This window comes from Amblyomma americanum, chromosome 7 (genome assembly GCF_052857255.1).
Source record: "Amblyomma americanum isolate KBUSLIRL-KWMA chromosome 7, ASM5285725v1, whole genome shotgun sequence".
NCBI classification, from domain to species: Eukaryota; Metazoa; Arthropoda; class Arachnida; order Ixodida; family Ixodidae; genus Amblyomma; species Amblyomma americanum.
In genome coordinates this window covers 166,817,710-166,841,974 of record NC_135503.1, presented here as the reverse complement: position 1 = coordinate 166,841,974, position 24,265 = coordinate 166,817,710, and the positions used below count along the sequence as shown (strand labels likewise).

The 24,265-nt window shown below is 48.6% G+C and overlaps 2 protein-coding genes across 5 annotated transcripts in view; one reads left to right on the top strand and one right to left on the bottom strand.

Moving 5' to 3' along the window:
• Positions 1-4,940, bottom strand: part of LOC144096761 (uncharacterized) — a 35,455-nt gene extending 30,515 nt beyond the window's left edge. The window contains exon 1 of one of the 4 annotated variants that reach the window (XR_013306846.1): positions 3,505-4,923. The gene's annotated coding sequence lies outside the window, so the exon portion shown is untranslated. Of the gene's footprint in view, positions 1-2,742; positions 2,993-3,504 lie in introns of those variants that run through there. The other 3 variants (XR_013306845.1, XR_013306847.1, XM_077629635.1) reach the window with 3 other exon arrangements.
• A 452-nt stretch (positions 4,941-5,392) lies between these two features.
• LOC144096760 (uncharacterized) overlaps positions 5,393-24,265 on the top strand; it is a 67,531-nt gene continuing 48,658 nt past the window's right edge. Inside the window, exons 1-3 of the mRNA XM_077629633.1 lie at positions 5,393-5,543; positions 5,611-5,829; positions 20,365-20,504. Coding sequence (XP_077485759.1) covers positions 5,617-5,829; positions 20,365-20,504 — 353 coding nt within the window. The 5' untranslated portion in view covers positions 5,393-5,543; positions 5,611-5,616. The remainder of the gene's footprint in view (positions 5,544-5,610; positions 5,830-20,364; positions 20,505-24,265) is intronic.

Sequence of the window (24,265 nt, the reverse complement as noted above, 5' to 3'; positions counted from 1 at the left end):
TCTGAACAGATGGCTGCTGGGGTGGGTCGTGGTTCTCCTGCTGTGGTTCGCCAAGTGGTTTTGCTGATTCAGGCGAACAACTTTTCGGAACTGTAGGTGGTGGAACTGGTTGGGGGCAAGGTACCAGCCGACTCCGATTCCATGTGCGGCCATCATTGAGCTTGTAGGTATCTTGACCACATTGATCCACAATGGTGAATGGACTCGAGTAGCTCAGAGCGCCCTTAGGCACGTGACCAGGCAACTTGACTCTCACCGGTTGACCTGTTGTTAATGGAGAGTACTTTGCAGCTCGTCGACGGTCAGTGTAAGTCTTACTTGCTTGTTGCCTTTGTGCTACTGTGCTGTGGATGGACTTCATCGCTGCCTGCGGATCTTGAAAAAACTCTTTACCTGGCGCTCCTACAAGATCAAGTTTTGTTCTGGGATGACGGCCGTGAAGAAGGACGGAAGGCTTCACTCCTGTGGTCGCATGCGGTGTGAAACGGTAGACTCCCAGGTATTCGGTGATAGCTTCCTTCAAAGGCCGATGTTCTTGTGCGCAGACTTGAACGTACTCTTTGAGTACTCGATTAAACCTCTCTACCTGCCCGTTAGCTTGCGGATGATAGACTGCCGAATACGTATGAGCGATGCCACGTTCTTTGAGGAAACTGTCAAACTCCAAGGCTGTAAACTGAGCACCATGATCACTCACAATCTCGTCTGGATATCCTTCCCTGCTGAAGATGCTTCGCAGAAAGGAGATGACTGTTGCAGTTGTCACCCTTGCTGAGAAACAAACCTCAGGCCACTTGCTGTAGTAATCGATGGCTGTAATGGCAAAACGGCAATCTGCCGGCACTTCGGAAAAAGGGCCCACAATATCGATGCCTAGCTTCTGCCATGGTGCAGATGGGAATGCAACTGGCTGCAGAGGTGGTGTCACGGGTTTTGCAGACTTGTCAACAGATTGGCATACCGCGCAGGATGCAATGAATTGTTCTACTTGCTTGCACATAGCAGGCCACCAGTATTGCTCACGTAGTCGCTGCTTTGTCCTCGTTATTCCCGGATGAGACTCGTGGGCTGCGTCAAGAAGCCGTGCTACGAGGGACGAAGGTACTACAAATTTGTCACCACGAAGCAGGAGGTCTCCAACGACTGAGAGCTCAGTTTGCACCCGGTAGAACGGAACTGCTTCGGCAGGCAACATCTGCACTGCGGGCCATGCCGATGTCACCCACTTTATAACCTGCTGCAGCAACGGGTCCTGCATCGTTTCAATGACAAACTCTTCATGAGTAATGCATGTTGAGACAACACAAACAGTCTCTTCTTCCTCTTCCTCCACACGACCTGGAAGGGGCATCCTTGAAAGAGCATCAGCAACAGTATTCTTGTCACCCTTGTGAAATTCAATCGTGAAGTTGTATGCCAACAGCCTGGCGTGCCACCTCGCAATCCGGAACGGTCGGCGACCTACTCCCTTTGTACTAAGGAGTGTGACCAGAGCCTGGTGATCGGTGCGTAATATGAATGAACGACCCCAAAGGTACACTTTCCAATATTCGCATGCCCACAAGCAAGCAAGGGCTTCCAATTCCCCTACAGAATACTTCTGTTCCTGTGAAGTAAGCCTGCGAGAAGCAAAAGCAATCGTCACCAGTTCATCATTCCTTGTCTGTTGCAACACTGCTCCCAAGCCAATGGATGAGGCATCCGTAGTGACAATAATGTCACCCGCAGGATCAAATAGCTGTAAACATCTTGTGGCCAGGGAACATTTCAGTTGCTCGAAACAAGCTTGTCTTGCAGGGTTCCATGTGAATGTGGCATTCTTACGTAGCAACTCTCGAAGAGGCTCGACAACCACCGCATAGTCAGGTATAAATTTGGCGTAGTAGCCTACCATGCCCAAGAATGAGCGCAGAGTACCGACATTTGTTGGGGCTGGCACAGCCTTGATGGCATAAATGTTACTTTGTAAAGGGCGTATTCCCTTGTGACTGATCCTGTGACCAAGGAAGTCGACTTCTTGCACATTAAAAATGCATTTGTCATTCAACTTCAATCCAGCCTTTGCAATCAAGTGCAGAACTTGTTTCAAATTCTTGAAGTGCTCTTCACGTGTGCTTCCGTACACAATGACATCATCTATGTAGCACAAAGTGTTTTTGCAGTTCTGCAAAATAGTGGCCATCATTTTCTGAAACGCAGACGGTGCTGATGCAAGACCGAAACAGACGCGCTTGAATCTGTACAGTCCACTATCGGTTATGAAGGTAGTCAGTTCCCTGCTTTCAGGGCTTAGCAGAACTTGGTGATATGCAGCTGCTAAATCAATCTTTGAAAAGTAATTTGCGCCATGAAGTTTGTGCAATATTTCTTCCGTGTGCGGCAGTGGAAATTTGTCAACGACAATCGCTTTGTTCGGTTCGCGCAGATCGACACAAATTCTTATCTTGCCGTTTTTCTTTGCTACTACTACGATTGGAGACACCCATTCAGACGTGTCAATCTTTTCTATGACATCTTCTTGCTCAAGGCGCTGCAGCTCTTCGCGTACTCGGTCTCGCATTGAAAATGGCAAACGCCGCAACTTAGCAACAACAGGCGTGATTCCTTCTCTTATCTTGACCTTATGGACAAAATTTGTTGCAAGCCCTAACTTGCCATCAAACAAGTGCGGAAACTGGCAAAACAGTTCACGGTCAAGGCCTTCTGGCGCTTGCGTAATATGGGTGCATTGCAATGACGTACCGTTGATTTGCAGACGCAGCGTTTCGACAGCGTCGATGCCGAGAATGTCAGTACCGTCCTTGACGACGTAGAAGAGAATGTCGGCCTGCCGATCCTGGAAGATGACTGGCGCCGTGAAACACCCCTCGATGGTTATTCTGCGGCGAGAGAAATCGTAGAGTGACGCTGATGTTGGCTGCAAAGGGAAGCGTTTCAACCTTGAATACGTGGCGTTCGACAGAATGGAGACAGCAGAACCCGTGTCTACGAGGAAACGTATAGGAACATCTTGTACGAAGACTTCTGTGTGTATCCCTCCTTTGCACTGCCGGTCGAGAAGCAACACGTTGAGATCGCCGGATGCACTGCAGGTGTCGACTTCTCGGACAGCAAGGGCCCTTTCGTCAGGCATGCCGCTTCTACAGACACGCTGAAAATGTCCTCGTTTGCCACATTTGCTGCAAGTTTTACCCCGCGCCTTGCATGTCTTGGAATCTGCAAGATGCCCTGAAGACCCGCAACGGAAACAGGACTTCGGCTGCTGCGAACGCGGTAACTGCGTTTCTGAGCGGCATGGCATCCGATGTTTTTCGACCTTTTGAACGCTCGCAGCCGATGACTGCAGCTCAAGTGAGTATTTCGTGGCTTCTTCGATACTGTTTGCAATAGCCAGTGCGCGTTCAAGAGTGAGCGAAGTGCCTTCAAGCAGTAAGCGTTCCCGAAGAACAGGGTTGCACGTTTTCGCTACAAGTTGGTCACGAATAAAATCGTCAGCCTGCTTACCGAAGTCGCAACTTAATGCCAGCTCACGCAACGCCGTGACGAACGCTGTTGCAGTCTCCCCGGGCAGTTGGGTGCGTTGTCCGAACCGATGCCGCTCCACGACGACGTTCGTTTTAGAAGTGAAGTAAGCGTCCAACGTAGCCACCGCTGCCTCGTACTCGTCGCTCGTACCGCTTCCTTCCTTTCCTTCTGTAGGCGGCGTCGACGATTTCTCCTCCGGCAACGCGTAGTACAAGCGTTGGCCTTCCACACCCAAACAGTGTAGCAGCAAAGCTTTACGGCGCGCAGGTGGGTGAGCGTCGCTCCCGGACGCCAGGAGATAGTTCTTGAAAAGGCGGTGCCACTGCGTCCAAGGAATGGCGGGCTTCCCGGGCGTCGGCAGGAACTCGGGCGGTTGATGCAGGCTCATTGCTTCCGCGTTCGGTTACTTCACCACTCGTCGCCAACTGTTGTATCCCGTACCGTTGGGGAACTGCCCGGTCCGACTGCCCGGAGCAGCCGGAGCACCACCACGTCAAGCACCCGCCACCTACATACCTCGACCAACTCTCTTTTATTCCAGTTCAATGATGAATATATATACAGATGTGCGAGTCAGCTGACCAGATGGATGGATGGATGGATGGATGGATACGGCTGAACCCTTTACATCGGGCGGTGGCTCAAGCCACCTAGCCATGTCTTGTGAAATTTTACTCCTGTCTTGCTTTTAGCCACCAATCAGATAACCTTCGCTTGGTTACTTCTAACCTCTTAAAATCCACTTTCCCTTCACTATCCCTAAACCCCAATGCCTTGGGTAAGTCAGCCCCGCTGCCTTCCACTGTAGGGTGAAGCCCTTTACAGAAAAGTATCAAGTGTTCAGCCGTTTCCTCCTCCTCTCCGCACGCAACGCACAAAGTGCCAATCTCCTGGTACCTGACTCTATACTTCTTAGTCCGCAAAACTCCAGTCCTGGCCTCAAACAACAAAGAACTTCCCCTACAATTATCATAGATATTTTCTTTGACAATTTCCTGTTTAAAGGTCCGGTATGTTTCTAGTGCCGATTTCGTCAGCATCCCTGTTTTCCACAAAGCTCTCTCTGTTCCTTTAACCTTTTTCTTAACCGATAATTGCTGATTTGCCCCCTTACTGCTGTCCAGATATTTGCTTGTCAATTTTCTAGTTCGCTTTCTCCATTTCGTGTCAACATTCTTTATATACAGGTATCTGAAAACTTTCCTAGCCCACCGCTTTTCCTCCATCCTTCTCGATCGTTCCTCAAATGCTATCTTACTGCTAGCCTCTCTGCTCTCGAAAGACGCCCATCCCATATCACCCTGTACCCCCTGATTTGGTGTATTGCCATGTGCTCCCAAAGCTAACCTCCCTACTCCCCGTTGCCTAATTTCCAGCCTTGCTTGAACATCTGGCCTCATACACAGGACCGCAGATAGGGCGCATGCCTAGCGCCACCTAGTTTATACAAACATAACTACAGAATACAATACCACAAAAACAACGCGAAAAACTGAGAACGGAAGGGCGAAAGACGCGACTTTTTGCATTGAAATACACAGCAGACGCCAAAACTTCTGGGATATGCCTCTGAATTTCTGGTGGCTTCACTTGCGCCCACTTCGGAAAGCGGGAATGCGGCATCCAGCCACCTAGTAGAGATCAGTGATCCATCGTCTTAGCAAAGATTCCAGCAAGGAGGTTATATAACCTCCTTGATTCCAGAAAGTCTCACGCCTGCATGCGCGCAAACATAATATTCACCGCTAGGATTTAAAGAAATGTCATATTTGCATCGTTCATTACTAGGTTTCAAAATAATAAGACAGGACAAATGCACAGGAAGGCAGAGAGAAGAAAAATCATTTTTCAAAAACAGACGATGATGTTGGTCATGACAAACAAACAGGTCCACCGAGCGCCCTCAATGGCCAAGAAGTTAACGATGGTTGGCGCACGCAGTCTCAAAGGACCCCGCCAAATGTGCAGGGCTCTAGTTCAGTAGGTCTTGGGCAGAAAAACCCCTGACGATTCTGCAGGTATGTTCTTCAGCAGGAGGCATTGTTTGTCTGGGTTCACCTAGGGTTCACCGTTGACCGGGCGTAGAGGGCTATGTGCAGCAGCGTGCGGCTGCCCCGAGGCGTGCTTGCGTGCGTAGCTCGCGGCCTGGTGGTCCGGCGGTCGGCGGCGGTGCGACCTGGAGTGCTGGCGCGGTCGGTCTTCGAGGTCAGCTGGCAGCACCGTCCGCGGATTCCCGCACTCCCTACGCTCGCACCGCAGCAGCTGAGGAACAAATCGAGCAAGTCGCGCAGGAGCGCCACCAAGGTAGGCAACAGGGCGGGCTAGTGCAAGCCCTGCAGGGAGATAGAGAGAGAATTAATTTATTTAAAGACCTAGAGCACCGACTGCACCCTTTTCTGTTTTTACCAGCGAAACTCTGTGCCACGATGATAGTTGCACTCTGGGAATGCGATCTAAAATTCGGCGATTTAAGCGTTGTGTGATATTGAAGTCATTTCATGAACAGCGAGCGAGTTGAGCAATGGTTGGTTGCCGGCGTCTCGACAGTAGTTCGACATGCGTTTCTTCCACCAAGCCCCTTCTACCTTTTTCTCAACTTGACTAATTCGCAACTTTCACATACAGGTGCCCCTAAAATAAAACTTGCACAGCTTGTCTAATTTGGAACTTTAGCGTACACATGCCCCAAGAATAAAACTGAGCACGAGAGGGGAGAAAGACTAATTGCGGCGAGCTCAAGCAGCGGTCGTGTTTTTTTCAGCACGGTCGCACCTGGCACGTCCGGTTGACTAACGGCTAACTTCACAAGGACACAGAAAGGGAAGACGAGACACAGGCACTGACTAATAACTGAAGTTTTATTGTTCTATCGCTTCGGTAAATATACAGCAAACACCAAAAACAAGAACAAAGCCTGATAGACATAGGAACCAGACATCATGCAAGAGAACCATGATCATCCCGCTCCTGATAGGAAACATTGCTCCGAACTTTCTCAAGTTGTGTAAAATCTCGTGTGCGTAGGTAATAACTGTAGGATATCGCACAACTTGAGAAAGTTAGGAGGAAGAATAGGAACAGACGTTCTGTTTATACTCCAGATCGTTTGTGACGTCTGTGCAAGTGCGTAAATTGAATGGGTCGAACACACGTGAGTTACACCATAAACCATTGTAAACGATTTGTTTCTTGTGCTGAATGTGTCACGTATTTGATTCCCTTGTCTTGTGGCCATGCATGCGTAGGCCAAACCGGCAGGTGCCTTAATAAAAAAGATCAGAGCACAGCTACATTGTGAAAGGGCAAATTTCAGGCCACCTGGGTATTCATTGCCGAGATTGTAATTGCACACCTGAGTTCAGTAACAGAAGCGTGCTCTGCAGGTTCGGTGACAAAATCACAAGAAATCATTGAGGCCGAAAAAATAGCGAGCCTGAAGGCGCTATGTTAGCATTCCTTGCATAGCCCTTCTGGGTAAGGAGTTTACTTTCCTATCAGGAGCATGGTGATCATAGTCCTCTTACCTGATATCTTGTTCCAATGTCTGTCTGTCAGGCTTTGCTATTCTTGTTTTTGATGGTTGCTGTATATTTACTGAAGCGTCAGAACAATAAAACTTCAATTGTTAGTCAGTGCCTGTGTCTCGTCTTCCCTTTATGTGGCCTTGTGAGGTTTGCACTCTTTTGCTTCGTGATGAACAACCAACTAGTTCGAGATATGATATTTTAGTACTACACCTTTGATGTTCACCTTGTCAGTGGCCCAGGTGGAGCAGTGCAAATTTGCTATAGATGCCTACTCTATTTTATTTTTGGAGCGCCTAATAGGTGGCACTGCCAGGCAGTCAGCTTTGGAACCGCCCGAATGATGACGCAGGCGGAAGGTGTCGAACGTCTCTTGCTCAACTCCTGTTCTGTTATTTCTGCTGCGCAGCACTTTGAATGCATTTTTGCATTTTGGGCTGCGTTTTGCACATAGCCAGTGGAAGAGGTTAATACCCCTGTCACACGGGCATTTCGAGGGCCCTCGAACCGATAGTCGATCGACTCAAAGGCGATCGAGCGCTGCTGCACGGGCAGTTTCAATGGCGATCGAGTCAATAGCCTATCGAGTCAGCGGAGCAGCGCGGAACTCCATCGAGCTTTCGAGGGTTTTCGAGCGCTGCCCAAGGTTGCTAGCGTTGCTTCGAGCGGCGCCAAGTGCACTTTCGTACACGACACATTCAAGGTACAAAAGCATGAACAAACATTATTCGCCTAGACTTTAATGCTAGCAGTCTGTACAATAATTCTAAAATTGTATCAGACTGGTTTTAACCGCATTAAGCGCATTAATTTGGCATTGCGTCCTTTGCGTTGACAACCTGGCGGCGCCCTACCCGCCCGCTTTGCAGCGATAACAACTTCGTCGCTAATCCCTCAAAGCAATATCGTGTTCTAAGCTGTTGTAGTCGCCTTCGATTTGCCCATTCTTACCCTCGCATAAAGTTTCAAGAGACAAATAGCTTTTGTTTTTCAGATATCAAGGCGACTTCCCATGTGTTAAGCCTGACGAAGCAGCGCTCCGACGCAGTTGGACTGGCTTGGCTTTGGCTCGTCTTGTATTAGAGTGGCTACAGCAGTGTCTGCATCTGTCCGTCGCGTGCGTGCAATTAAAAGGGTTTTAAACAACATGCGTGTATTTAAGCATTTCGTATACATTTATCAAATATTTTTGCTATTTTTGTAAAATCTAAAGTAGCGATTGTGGCGCCTCACAAGTGTAGCGTGAGACACGAGAACCATTTCAATGGCCATTGAGATTTGCCGTGTAGCAGCGACACAACTCCTTCGAGTTCGATGGTGATTGAGAATTTCGAAGACCCTCGACTCGATCGGCATTGAAACTGGCCGTGTGACAGGGGTATAATACAGTATTGTGCATCTTTATCGCAGACTAATTCTCGCCTCAACCACGGGTTTGTTTGTGGTGAACAGAGCTCGGGTATTGCAGTGTCTTGTAGTAACTTTAACTACGATGCTTGCTTGGTTCAGCCGTGCATGATGCAAACCAGTAATCGTCTGCACTGAGATTGAGGCACCAAAAGCCGGCAATACTGGGCCAAGAGTGGCATCATCTCTGGCATCATGTAAAGTGGCAGTTTGTGGAACCACTTCAACATTTTTTGCTCAATTAAAATTAATGTTTGAGTATATAAAAAACTGAAGTCGCATACTCTGACGACGAGCATTGAACATGATGTCCGGGTGCAGTGTTTGGGGCATGTGGGTGGTAGGTCCCTCAATATTTGAATTGGTTGCCAGCGGAGCCTGTACCTCTGAAATGTATCAGGGAAATATTTGTTTTTCTGGAGCACTTGTAAACTGTTCAAACATCCACATGTTCCATTAAGGCCCCCATGCTCCTGGGCTGTTTTACTTCCCAGGAGCATTTGGGACTTCTAGGAGCATTTGGGGGCATTTAGGAATCCGTGCATAGGCTTTTGATTGACCACGGTCTGTTCAATTCTCAGGTTATGTGCTACCCTTGGTGTAGCTAAAAATGTAGACATTCTTCATCGATGATTTTTTATTTGAAAATGTTTTCTTTAGTTACATTCTTGCTATTTCTTCATTGCTAGAGAAACTGTCTGTACTGAAGAACATTGCTGGTATGGTCGAGGCCCTTTCCTGTACATCTGTAATGTCCGTGCCTGTAGCTTTACTTGTACGCAATCTTAAAAGTGATGGAAAATTTTTCTACCACCTCGTTGGATATCTGGCTGAATGAAAAAACGCTTCACTTAGGGAGAAGCGATATCTTTCGAATCCAAGAGTAGTTAGTAGTGGGTTTTATTACATGACAACGGTTAACGTGTTCTCGCAGGTACACCGCACATTTCCACGACTTTGCACTTATACACATGGGGAAGCAGTGATCGCGTAGAGGTAGAGAATCCGCCTCGCATACAAAAAGACCGGGGTTCGAATCTCGGTGCCGTGCAATTCTCCACCAGGTTTCAAAAAAGAAAAAACTCCGTGTGGCAGTGGAATTGCATACCCAGGCCTCGGGTGCGGCCTGATCTCGGTGACCAGAACCGACAATGCACTCCCTCACCAGAACAGGATTTGGTCACTCTGGTGTAGTACTTGACCACAACCTTCATTGAAAACCAATTAACCCTTGGCCCTCAGTCCCCAGCGGCTCCGGAGCAACTGACCACGGCGGCGGTCAGACCTGTGACGTAGCGGAGGATGCTAAGAATTTCTGGCTCCGGACAGGCCGCCATTGGAATCTGAACCTGCAACGGTTAACGCTAGAACTTTATCTAGTGAGGCTAGCCTAGCAGTGCTGTTCGAGGAACTAGCGGAATTAAATGGGATATCATAGGGGTCAGTAAAGTTAGGAGGACAGGTGAGGCGTATACAGTACTAAAGGCAGGCACATACTGCGCTATTGTGGATTAGCGGTTAGATGAGAACTAGGTGAGATTCCTCATCAGTCAATATCGTCACCGAGAAACGGTTGACGTGCGCAGGGCTGGTTTACTTATACGCGCAAGACGCTGTTGGGACGCGCAAGGCAGCAGGCAGCTCGAGAGATGAAGACGAGAAAACATCTAGCCACGAGATGGCTGAAGGCTTGCCAACTGCAAGGTAATACAGTTTAGCCACGATACGGCGCCACTAAGGAGTTAGTAGTGTGGCATTATTCCCCCTCTCTGAAAGACACCGACTCGGTGCGGCAGCAGTGGGAGGCAGGACAACACAGGTAGTCACATGTGTCTGGTGTGTGGTGTAGACACGCGAGAGGGGCTAGCGGGCGTGGTACGGCTTCATCCGGGCAACGTAGACAACTTCGGAGGTTGGCCGTCTAGAAGACCGCACTTTTTCGTGGGGAAGAATTTCGTAGGTGACTTCACTGAGCTGGCGGAGCACCTCGTAGGGGCCAAAGTATCGGTGTAGAAGCTTATCAGAGCGCCCTCGCATGCAGATTGGGCTCCACACCCAGACTTGTTCGCCGGGCTGGTAACGCACATTTCGGTGGCTGAGGTTATAGCGTCGAGGAATTGCTGGTGCCAAATGCGCTCTCAGTCGAGTTGGCGGGCGGCCTCAGCGTAACGAACGAATTGGGCAGCACCCATAACAGAGGAGGTAGTGCTACCTGGAAGCAGCACTGCATCCAGCATGGTTGTGGCTTCGTGATCATGTACTAAACAAAATGGAGTGAAACGTGTCGTTTCCTGGACTGCAGTATTATAGGCAAATGTGACATAAGGGAGTATGGCATCCCAGTTCTGGTGGTCCGCGTTTGCATACATGGAAATCATGTTGGCGATCGTCTTGTTGAGTCGTTTGGTTAGGCCGTTCATTTGACGGTGGTAAGCGGTTGTCTTGCGGTGACTGGTGCCGCTTCGGCGCACAACCTCCTGCGTAAGGGCCGAGGTGAACGCTGTTCCTCTGTCAGTTAAAACGATGGTGGGTGCACTGTGACGAAGCACAATGCTTTGGATAAAAAAGTTCGCAATTTCGTCAGCGGTACCACGGGGAAGAGGTTTAGTCGCACAGTATCGGCTGAGGTAATCGGTGGCGACCACAATGTAGTGGTTACCCTGTGAGGACTCCGGAAACGGGCCGAGTAAGTCCATGCTGACATGATGAAAGGGGACCTGAGGCGGATTAATAGGCTGCAGTAGGCCGGCTGGCTTAGTCGGCGGCGTCTTGCGACGCTGGCTCTCGCAGCAAGTTCTTACGTAATGCTTCACAACTGCAGCAACCCTGGGCCAGTAGTACTTTTGCTGTATTCGTGCCAAAGTTCGACAGAAACCCAGGTGACCAGAAAATGGGTCATCATGGCACGCCTGCAGGACTTCGTCACAAAGAGCCGTAGGCACGACGAGTAGATTAACAGCTTCCGTCGGGCTGTACGTTTTCTTATACAGGATGCCGTCGCATAAGCAGAATGAGGACAGTCCGTGTGAGAAGATTCGTGGGGGAGACGAGCGCTTCCTTCCAGATACTCAATGAGGGGCCGTAATTCACTGTCGTCTCTTTGGTGTTGAATGAGAATGGATGTGGAGATGGTGCCAAGAAGAACTGAATTGTCGTCGGGATCAGCTCGGGAATCTTCGATAGGAGCACGAGACAAAAAGTCGGCATCACTGTGCTTCCTACCATACTTATAGACGATGGTGGCATCGAATTCCTGAAGTCGAAGGCTCCAGCTTGCAAGCCGTCCCGAAGGATCTTTGAGGTTCGGCAGCCAACACAGCGAGTGGTGGTCACTGACGACCCTGAAAGGGCGGCCATATAACTACAGGCGAAATTTTGGTCACTGCCCACACAATGGCCAGGTATTCTTTTTCGGTGGTGGAAGAGTTTGCCTCAGATCATAACAAGGTGCGGCCCGCGTATGCGATTACGCGTTTGAGACCATCCTGCCACTGCACAAGGACCGCACCAAGGCCGATGTTGCTGGCGTCTGCGTGCAGTTCAATGGCGGCCGACTCGTCGAAGTGCCCAAGGATGGGCGTACATTGGAGACGTGTTCGGAGGTCTTCAAAGGCCTTCTATTGCTCCAGGCCCCAGAAGAACGGTTCGGAATCTTTTGTGAGGCGGGTGAGAGGCTCAGCGATCTGGGTGAAGTTCTGCACAAAACGCCGATAATAGGCGCAGAGACCCATAAAGTGGCGCACACTTCGCTTATCGGGGGACACAGGAAAGGCAGCTACGACGGCTGTCTTATTGGGGATGTGGCCCAGAAACTTTAACTCTTCGAAAGCGAAGTGACACTTTTCGAGCTTCAGGGAAAGACCAGCTGACTGAATTGCTTCGAACACAGCGCGCAGGCGTCTCAGGTGCTCTTCGAACGTGTCAGAGAAGATGACAACGTCATCCAAGTACACGAGAGAGGACTGCCATTTCAGACCGGCAAGAACGGTGTCCATCATCCGCCGGAAGGTTGCAGGAGCAGAGCACAGGCCGAAAGGGAGCACCCGAAATTCGTACAGATTGTTCGGTGTAATAAAGGCGGTCTTTTCCCGATCGCGTTCATCCACCTCGATTTGCCAATAGCCGCTGCGTAAATCTAGTGATGAGAAGTACTTGGCGTGGCGCAGCCGGTCCAGGGAGTCATCAATGCGCGGCAGAGGATAAACATCCTCTTTTGTGACTTTGTTTAAACGTCAGTAATCGACGCAGAACTGTAGGGTTCCATCTTTCTCTGCTACTAGAACAACAGGTGATGCCCATGGGCTCGTCGATGTCTGTATCACGTCGTCCTGGAGCATATCTTGAACTTGGCCGCGAATGGCATCAAGCTCCTTCCGGTAAGAGATCCGGTAAGGCGGCTGACATAACGGCCGCTGGTTGGCATTGACTATAATTCGGTGCTTTGTGAGCGGTGTCTGCTTAACCTTGGAGGTCGAGGCAAAGCGGTCACAGAATGACTGGATAACGCTTTCGAGGCAGTGTCTCTGATTAGACAGGAGGATTGGATTCACGTCAGTTTTTATGGGAGTGGTCGGTGCCTCCACTGATGCTGAGGCTTCAGACAAAGCGTGCTGTCCCGCAAATTCGCTGAGTTCTTCGAAATACTCAACAACTGTTCTGCCACGCAAACACTGAGGTTCACAGCCAAAATTGGTTACCAAGAGCTCGGTTCGGCCATTGTTCAGCTCGACAATTCCGCGAGCAACACAGACTTGCCGACCAAGGAGCAGCGACATGTTGGTTTCAGCGATGCCACGAGTACCAGTGATGTTGTTTTCGCAATCTACGGTAACAAACATGCTAGCTCTTGACGGGATCAATACGTGGTCGTCAAAGACGCGTAACTTAGTCCCGCGTGGCTCGGGATCGCCGTCCACAGGGGGTTGAGTGGAAAATGTCATGACCAGCTCCTGGAGGTTGATGACAGCACCGTATTCCCGAAGGAAATCTAAACCGAGTGTCAGGTCTGGAGCACTTGGACAGCACAGCAAAGCAACCAGGGAAAGTAGCACCGCAGATCTGTATTCATGACGTGCAGTCGCCAATCGGCGTAACCACATGGCCGCCGGCGGTGCGGATCTGTGGTCCAGACCAAGGGGTCAGAACCTTTCTGACGGCCGTGGCTAACCGACTGCTCATTACCGAAAAATCAGCACCGGTATCCAAGTGCAGTCACATTGCGATTATCAGCGATTACTGGGATTTCGGCAGACACCAGTCGGGCACAGCACGTTGAGGTCGTCGGATGAGGTCGTCTTCGTCGGTCGAATCGGAGCAGTGGATCGTCGATTTCGGCAGAACCCAGTCGGTCACAGCGTGTCGTTGTTGTTGAGGTCGTGAGGTCAATTAGTCGTCGGTCGGAATGTAGCCGCGGATTGCCGAGTGGAGGCTCTTTACTTGATCCAATAGCGGCAGCCATACACCCGGGGGACGCCGTCTTCAGTTTTCTCAATGTGGGGACGTGCCTCTGAACTGGCCAGAAGACGGGCGGCTTGAAGAAAACTGCCTTAGGGATGGCGACCAGGACTGGTGTCGCTGCGAGGTCGTTGGCTGCACGTTATCGGACAGATACTGCTCGATGTCTCGTGGCCGTTCTCCGTAGCGTGGTCGAGGTGCGTAAGGTGAAAACCCCCTTAAGCCCATTCTGCCGTAGGGGCAGTGGCGGAGGAAGTCGCCGTGTTCCCTGCAGTGGTAGCAGAGCTCACACCAAACGTGTGCTTTGCTCATGGTGGACCGGGACTCCTGCGGTACAGCAGGTACAGCTACAACTGGGTACCGCAGTGAAGGCACAGAAGTGACAGGGGAAAAGGCTTGCCTCACTGGCCCAGGATGGCTTTGTAGTGCTTGGCTGTATGTCATCACATAGGGCGGCGGCTGCAGAGCTGGTGGTGACTGAACAGCTCGCCGGACTTCATCTCTGACTACGTCCGGTATGGCAGCAACGCTGGCCTGTGGCGCCTCGAAGCGAAGTTTCTCAAGTTTTTCGCAGACCAGGCTCCTCACAAGCTCTCGAAGCTCCTCACTGGGCAGCGACGTGGGCGTACAGTGGTAAGCGGCTGCTACACTAGCCCGACGGCCGTAATGCGCGCCCCATTCTTGCAGAGAACGCTCCATGCTTGATGCCTCCTTGGCAAAGTCGGCCACCATTCTTGGCGGGTCACGTACCAGTCCGACAAACACTTGCTCTTTTACGCCGCGCATTAAGTGACTTACCTTCTTGGCCTCCGGCATAACAGGGTCGGCGTGATTGAAGAGTCGCGTCATGTCCTCGATGAACAGGGCGACACTCTCGTCCAGCTGCTGCAACCTCGATTGCAAGGCGATTTCAGCCTTCACCTTTCGTTCGTTCGTATTGAACATGGCTAAAAGCTCTCAGCGAAAGATCTCCCAGTTAGTGAACGAAGCTTCGTGGTTCTCATACCACGTCTTGGCCGAGTCCTGTAGTGCGAAGTACACGTTCCGTAATTTGCGCTCGCTGTCCCACTCGTTGAAGCCCACCACACGGCCAAAGCTGGCCAACCAGTCTTCCACGTCCTCAAACCTCTCACCGTGCAATGATGGGGGCAACCGAAGTGTGTGAAGGATGAACGGCGGGGCATTCCCAGAATGCTGACTTGTCTGGCTAGCCGTAGCGGACGACATGGCCCTTACTGACGTTGTGAGTTGGCCGAACTCTGGTTGTAGGCCTCGCAGGCGGCGTCTCGCCTTGTGGCCTGGTGTTGTAGCCTTGCGTTGAGAACTGACGTTAACAGTGTCCTCGAGGTCAGCATACATGGGCTGTTACCCAGCTGCTCCACCAAATATGTCACCGAGAAACGGTTGACGTGCGGAGGGCTAGTTTACTTATACGCGCAAGACGGTATTGGGGAGCGCAATGCAGCAGACAGCTCGAGAGTAAAGACGAGAAAACGTCTAGCCCCGAGATGGTTCAAGGCTTGCCAACTGCCAGGTAATACAGTTTAGCCGCGATACGGCGCCACTATAGGAGTTAGTAGTATGGCAATATATAGCCGGCAACGTAGAAGAGTTCTATAGCATTTAATGAGAGGGTGGCAGCTATTGTAATTGGGCTCGATAGGAGGTACAAGCTGAAGGTGGTGCAGGCCTACGCACCTGCATCCAGCCATGATTACCAGATCGTTGAAAGCTTCTATGAAGACGTGGAATTGGCAATGAACAAAGTAAAATCACAGTACACTATACTAATGGGCGACTTCAATGCAAAGGTAGGCAAGAAGCACTGCTGCCTGGCGACCAGGCGATAGGAGACTATGGGATAGGTTCTAGGAATAGCTAGGGAGAGTTTTTGCAAATAATTTATGGATCATGAATCGCAAATGAGAGAACATGGAAGTGGACGTGGAAGAGCTCCAATGGTTGAACTAAAAATGAAATAGACTTCATTTTATGCGCTCACTCTGGCATTGTGCAAGATGTAGAGGCCGTCGGAAAGGTGTGCTGTAGCGACTACAGAATGGTAAGGTCTTGAATCAGCCTAGATTTGGAGAGGGAACGGGAGAAACTAGTGAAGCGAAAGCCCATTAACGTGTTAGTGGTAAGAGGGAAAGTAGAGGAATTCAGGGTATCGCTGCAGAACTGGTATTGGGCTTTAACTACGGAAGATGATCTTAAGTTTCAAGCTATGAGCGATAATCTCACTGCTATAATTACGGAGTGCACTGTCGGAGTAGACGGTAGATTGGTTCGACAGGATAACAGGCAGGCTATCTCAGGAGCCTTAAAGGACTACACACACCTAATTTTGGTGGCATGTTTTCTTCTCTATAATGATGCGGGAGACACTACTACGCATGAATCACCATGTGATATTTGCCTACGACCACTAAATAATTTATAATCGATTTTTTTTTTGTCATGCTGTTCCGGTTTCGGTTTCGACAGCCAAACGATGGCTGTGACGTCAAAGAGTGCTTTTGTGTCACGCGATGCATGGAAAAACATCTATAAAATCGCCGCTTTATCGTTTTAATTTACTGCAGTGCTGAAGGCAGCCTTCTTCAAGAGCCGAAATGACAAGGAGCGAGGAAGCAGCAATTATATTGCAGTTTTTCCATGTCTCACATGACCTGTAAGTACACACTGACGTCACAGTCCTCATTTGGCTGCTGAAACCGGAACTGAAACAGCATGAAAAAGAAATGCGTTTATAAATTAGGAGAATACCATAAATCGTAGGAGAATACCAGGTGGTAATCCATGTATAATAATGCCTTACACATCATAAAAAATCAAGAAAATGCGTACCCAAAATTTAGGTGCCTATACTCCATTAAGATCTGATTAAGATACGCCAAACCATGAGAGCATCTAGCCCTACAGACAAAATAAGACCAGCAGAGCTATCGAAGTTAATATAAGCTCAAGGTAGCCTAGTCGAAATCAAGAGGAAGGAATGGGCTTGGGCATGGGATGCAGTGCGAAGGCAAGATAACCGCTCGTCCTTGAGGGTAACAGAGTGGATTTCAAGAGAAGGCAAGCGTAGCAGGGGGTGCCAGAAAGTTAAGTGGGCAGAAGAGAATTAAGAATTTCGCAGGCATACGATGGGCGCAGCTGGCAAAAGACAGGGTTAATTGGAGAGACATGGGAGAGGCCTTTGCACTGCAGTGGGCGTAGTCAGGCTGATGACGATGAGCCGACATTAAGAGGTTCAGTATCAAATCGAATAGAATCGAGCATGCTCTAAAGAATGGAGGTAGCCTAAAAGCGCTGAAGAGGAAACTAGGCATAGGTAATAACCAGATGTATGCGTTAAGAGACAAGGAGGGCAATGACATTAACAATGTCATCATCATCATCATTAGCCTGACTACACCCACCTGAGGGCAAAGGTCTCTCCCATGTCTCTCCAGTTAACCCTGTGCTTTGCCAGCTGCGCCCACCCTATGCCTGCACACTTCTTAATCTCACCCGCCCACCCAACCTTCTGCCGCACCCTGCTACGCTTGTCTTCTCCTGGAATCCACTCCGTTACCCTTAAGGGCCAGCGGTTATCTTGCCTTCACATTACATGCCCTGCCCAAGCACATTTCTTCCTCTTGATTTCGACTAGGATGTCATTAACATGTTTGTTTGCTCACCCACTGTGCCCGCTTCCGGTCTCTTAACGTTGCACATGTCATTTTTCTTTCCATGGTGCCTTGCATTGTCCTTAACTTAAGCTGAACCCTTTTCGTTAGCCTCCACATTTCTGCCCCATAGGTGAGTACCGGTAAGATACAGCTGTTGTGCACTTTTCTCTTGAGGGGTATTGGTAAACTGCCATTCACCACGTGACTAACGTGACTAACCACGTGACTAACGCATTCGCACGCCACGATCGTGCTGCTCTCAAACGTGGTTTGAGCGAACGAAATTACCTGCAGCCTTGACTCGATGGCCCGCAGCAGCAACAGGCCGATATGTTGGCGGTGGTTTCTCGTCTGCGCCAGCCAGATGGCAAACATGATGGTGCGAGTTGACAATGCGACTTGACACCCGTCCATTAAGGACGAAAGTCAAGCAGCGGGGCACAATCTCACCAATGCTATTCACTGCCTGTTTACAGGAGGTACTCCGAGGTCTGGATTGATTTTGCTAATTAATGGTGTGTTGACATAATTCTTGATCATGGCATATAACACCATTAATTTATTACTCATTATCATTAAACTTACATTCATTCATCTGGAGCAATGTCATCGTGTGGACATATTTAGCGGACAAGATCTGGGAACACAACTGAGCTATGTAATGCTTTTGCATTAATAAAATTGCAATAAGGAAGGATGTCGGGCAGAGAGACATGCTCTCGGCAATCCTATTCAGCACCGGTTTGCAGGAGGTGTTCCGAGGCTTACATTGGGAACAGTTGGGGTAAACGGGTATGGAGAATACCTAAATAATCAGTGATTCCCTGGTGACATTGCCATGCTGAGTCATTCAGGAGATGAACTGCAAAGCATGATCAATGAGTTAGTTAAATAGGCAGCGTAGAACGGTTGGTCTAAAAGTTAACATGCAGAAAATCAATCAGAGTAATGTTCAACAGTCTAGCAAGGGAACAGCAGTTCATAATTGCTAGTGAGGTACCGGAAGTGGTACAGGAATACTCCTTAGACAAAGCCCCGTCCTCGAACCTTGCACTACGCCACAAGGAGTGCAGCCACAAGCCCCCTTTGCACCCTCCTTGCATGCCATTGTTCAATGATGCCTTAGTGTTGTAGAAGCACGGAGAAAAATTGACGAGATAATTAAAGAAATCTACCTCATTCGCAAGAATTCTGACAAGTGTGTAAGCACCCCTTCGATTATCATTAATTCCTGTGAAATCGCATATCTTGACGATGCAGGTTGATGTGGATGTTTTTATCTGTGGACATGCGCACTTGGTTATCTGAACATTTTTTGTACATATACGTGTTACTCCAATAAATCAAGCAGTTGATAGTCAGCGCTTTCCCGTCCACTCGCTTGTCCTTTGTCCGTTGCGTTCTGTTTAAGAATGTTGCACCAACTAGCTCAACTCTTCATGCTATTACTTGCCATACTAGAAGGCCACAGGCTGAGTGATGCCGCTGCATTTTTTCAGTGTGCATTACAATCTTGATGCACAGGTTGTTTTATAAGATAGCATTTAGGTTGTCATGTCACAAAAAATTTCCTGCTTCTCTGTCATGAAATTCCCCGATTACTGGATAGAGGTCATGGAACCTTGTGAAGTCATCATAACTTGCCCTTATGGGCCTCTCTGATTGGTCAAGAGAGGCGACGTGCCCACCGTAGCTGTTGGATATCAAATTTATGATTGGTCTACAGAAGTTGCGTAACCCCCAAAATTTTGGAAGTAGGCCCACCCCAGAAAATGGATTAAGGTGGATTACTATAATCCCATAATATAATTTAATGGAAGGTACTGGGAACATTCTGGAAGGTGCTTACTCGTGCATACTATATAAGGGCAATGTTCCAACGGCACTTTTGGCGCGAAAATTACAAAAACATTATAGACACCACAGCAAGCAACGTAAATGCTATCGTATTCTCTTCTTTAATAATATGTGTAACAAGGTCCCCAAGACTTTTATGATGCAGCTCCATTGATTCCCCATCTAGTTAGAATTAATCGGGAGCCCTCCACCGGAAATATTCTTATTGATGAGAGATGCCAGTAATGTCGAGGCAACTGTGACTGTCCGGTTATGCCTTATCTTGCAGCCTCAGGATTATTGACAAACATTATGATGCTGCTGTCCGCTGCTGCAAAATACAAAGGCAGCCACTATGTCAAGCTGGGCATCTTTTTCACGGCTGCTCCATTTCGTAGAAATGAGAGATGTCCTGCCAAGGTAGATGAGGCAAAATTATGTCTGACAAGGCCTCGCTTCCTACCATTACCCGGGAGCAGGTGCAGTGCCCTGTATGCCTCTCACTGTGCCCTTAGTTGCCACCTCCACATGGGTCCTGCCAAATCTGAGAGAGAAGTGGTTCACAGGTGTCTTTGGGATGCAGAAGCCTGGTCTTTCTGCAGTGGAATAGAAACGGAATTTCAGTTTAGACTATCATGTTTTTTACATCAGTGTATGAAAATAAAAAGCAACTGCTGTCCAGTTAATAGATTTTGCGTCTGTTTTCCTTGCACAGCTGCTGAGTTGCACTGTCAGGTCTCAAAAATGTTCAGATGTTGCTGTTTTTGTCCTTTGATCTTAAAGTGTCGAGGGCCGATGTCATTATTTTCCGTTTATCGGTGCATCATGGATGGTTTTTGAATGGGCTCCTGGAGTTGGACTTTCTCTGGTCGCATGCATAGTGGGTGGCGCCCTTTGTTTTCCCCATTGCAGCTCATGTTGGATGATGCCTTCTCTCTCTCTAGGATGAGGAAGAGGAGGAAGAAGATGAGGACGAGGAGGAGGAGGAGGAAAGCACAGAGCACGGGGACAATGAGCGGACTGCCTTTGTCAGCTCGCTCAGGATCGACAGCATCATGAAGGCCGGCATCAACATGCCCAAAATGTAAGCACTTGGCTCATCCACTCTGCATGGGGGTGCCAAGTTAGCCGGGGCGGTATATTTGCAGAAGCTCATTCATTCATTTGTTTATTTATTTATTTGTTCCAGACTCCCAGATTCGTGAGGGGGGGGAATTTTTGAAGCAAATAACGAAATGATACCAAAATTTACACAATATGCATGAAAAATAACTGACCCAACAAGAGCCATCTTGCTGTGACTAAGCTGTAGCCTTGTTTAGCCTTGTCTCTACTTCCCATTTTCCCTCTCCACCTTTTTTCTGTCTTGGCTTCCATTATTTTCCCAATGGCAGCCCAACGTGTGGCAAGCTCTGGGGACGAGGGACGACAGTCAGTTCGGTTCGTGGAATGCCTGCCCGGATTTAGAACAGTGTTAGGCCTGATCCGAGTTCGGAGTTGATAGCAAGGCTAAGATGCTTTCTTGATATCGAGATAAGCGGAATAGCAGCATGAGAGAATTGCTGTGCATGCTACGCTTTTGATGAGCACCTCATCGTTACACCTTTGAAAGGTGAGCCTACGAGGTCCGCACATGTACAGCGAGACTAAGCCGTCCAGGGAGAATAGGAAGCCAGAAGCGAGTGAATACGGGAAGCCTGAAGGGTGGCCCGATTTTTTCTTGTTTATATACTTGTAAATATTCTCTGTTCTGTCTCTTTGGCTCTGGGAGCTGGGTACTGTAATCTATTGGCTGATTTGCATTGCAGCCATGATTGCAGGAAAAGCACCACGCTCTTCAGCCTCTGCTTGCGCTTTGTCGTGCTTGCGTTCGGCAGCACGTGCTGCGTATTCCCTCTCTTGCTCGGCAGCCACCCACGTGCGCAGCTGGGCGTCTTTCAACCACATGTGTTCACCCAACTCGACCAAATCATTTAGTGTTGCCATCGTTTCTTTTTACGGATTTACAGGACAATTGGTGTCCTGTCGTAAACACCAATTGTCGCGAATTGGTAACGCAACAATTGGTAAGAGGACAAGAGAACAAATACATCAAAGAAAACAAAACAAAGCTATATTTATAATTTAAAGGAAAAGGGGCCATTATGAAACGGACACGAAAACAAGAAAAACACACACTCAACACGCTTACAACACTACAGAATAAAAGGAAAGAGTGACCAGGTACTGAGTGTCCTAGGTGAAGCGGGGATGCCTTGCAGACAGGGCGGATGCGGGTGGTTGTAGTGCGAAATGCGTCGCTGGCGCTGTGTGGAAGGAAGGGGCTGAAGGGAGCCAGGTGATATTAGGAGCGGAAAGGAACACAGGGAGACGGCGGTGGTCTCCCGTCAAGAGCCCGAAGAACTTGGCAGCAGAAAGAACAAGCGTAGCCAGATCCCATCAACGGCGGCCCGAAACGCCGGAGGTTTAAAGCTGGCTATCCAAGAGTGCCATTCGGCAGCAAGGATCTTCAGTCCATCCATCGGTATCCACCTCCACGCTTGCAAGGAACGCCGGAGGCCTGCGTAGGTGATCCAAAGGAGGTCCACAGCAGCACGGACCCAACGTCCGACAGCTGCCGCCTCCATGCTTGAATGAGCCGATCTCCGCTGCGCTGTCTCCTTTCACACCTCGGTTTTCTGACACGTCAGCTCTCTGCTCCTCGTGCTCGCCACGCTCTTCGTCACTGTCGCCTCGCACACACCATTCACACGCTCACACACGCAACGCTGCGCTGGCACGTGCAATGCTCTGCCGTTCGATGCACCACTGTCGACGCACCGCGTTCACAAATCCTCCGAGAATTTGTTGTGCACCTCACATATGCCTCCCTTCGGAAAAGTTTTTTCGCAGAAAAAACTGCCGTCTATGCACACAACACAAATGGTCTCGTGGTAAACTGTCAAGTCAGACGCTGTTGAAGTCACCGGTGGCACTTTAAAACCGCATGTTTTCATTGGATAGGGTTTTTAAATTTTTAACTGATGTAGATCTCATATTCAAAGTAACCTCAGCACCTCCTCATTGCTGAGGAGAATGCTAAGCTTAGCCATGCCTGCCAGACGCCTCGCTCTTCTTGCTCAAGCAAGGACTGTATTTGATGCTACCTGGCTTCGTCTTTTATATATAACACCTCTTAAAACAACTTTTAGGCACTATAAACCACTTTAGATCATTCTACCAAATTAATACACCTTCTTCACATGCTATAATCATGCACACACTGCCCTTAGGCGCTATACACCTGGCGTTGATTTTATCATCTCTATATATTTTAGCCTGAGCTGACCAAGAACGTCGTGTTTAGCACTCTTTGGCCTTAGAGGCCCTTGTGCCAAAAAACCTATCATAATCATCATCAAACGGGGCTTACAAACAGATACCGCATTATACCTATATGAAACTGAGCTCAAATCCTTAGGCATAAGTTTCGACAAAAGGGCTTACTGTCCTGCCTTACATAAATGTGCTGAAAAAGAAAGCGTCGCAGTCTTTGAACATACTGAAAGACCTTCCATGTAAACACTGCGGTTCTGATCGGGTATGTCTTTGCAGATTTTTTGCTCTACAGTACGTTCCATTTTAGACTATGGTTGCATACTGTATGGTTCAGCAAGGCCATCGTACTTGAAACAACTCGACCCAGTGCACAATTTAGGTTTACGTTGTTCAACTGATGCTTACAGGACGTCGTCCATAAACAGTCTTTATGTTGAAACTAACGAACCATCACTTACAAGCAGAAGAAGCATGCTCACATGCTCATACATTCTAAAAATCCGTTCCCTACTGAAACATCTGTTACGAAATAGTTACAAAGAGCCCATCTAGAACACTCTTTAATAACAAACCGCAATCTATTAGGCCACTCCTCCTGCGTTTTGAGAAGGTTTGCCAGAGTCTCGGCGTACTGAACGCAGTACCTAGTATTGCTCTCAGACGAGAGCCACTGCCTCCATAATACAATTTTCCTGTGATATGCAATTTCACTCTTACATCGTTTTACAAAAAGCAAACTCCATAGCAACGTATTGTACAAGAATTTCTTGCACTCAAAGAAAAATATAATGATTTCACGGACTTTTATTCTGATGGTTCAAAAACGGATGCCTACGTAGGAAGTGCAGTACGTGGGCATGAGAAGGAAATAATCAGACTTCCACAGCGTGCATCAATTTTCACAGCCGATTGTTACGCTGTGTACCTAGCCGTAAGAAAAATAGTAAATGAGAACCTCAGAAACAGTAATATTTACACAGACTCCCTCAGTTTACTTACAGCTCTCTACTCTAAAAATGCAATCACTCCGATGCTCGGTGACATCTACACAACATAACGAAAGCCATAGCTCAAGGAAAAAAACGTGAAACTTTGCTGCGTGCCGAGTCATATTGGAATTAAAGGCAACGAGAGAGTAGAGCTCTGCGCTGCTCAGGCTCATGGCAAGCAAATAGTAAATAGTAATAAAATAGTAAAGTAGTAATAAAACAAAATAGTAAATATTCCCTTTAAAGATTGCATGAACTCAGTACATTGCGAAATAAGGAAAAGATGGCAGTCCGCTTGGGACAGACAGTGAAGCAGATAACAAACTACATGTTGTAAAACCAGTTTTAGGAGAATGGAAGTCTTGCACCGACCAAGATTTTCAAGGAAGTGATCATCTGCCGTCTTCATATAGGACATACACACCTCGCACATAATTTTCTACTGACAAAACAAGAGGAGCCCCAATGTGAATTATGTGAACATGAGTGAACAATAAACCAGGGTTTGTTTTCATGCAGAAAACTCGAAACGCTGAGG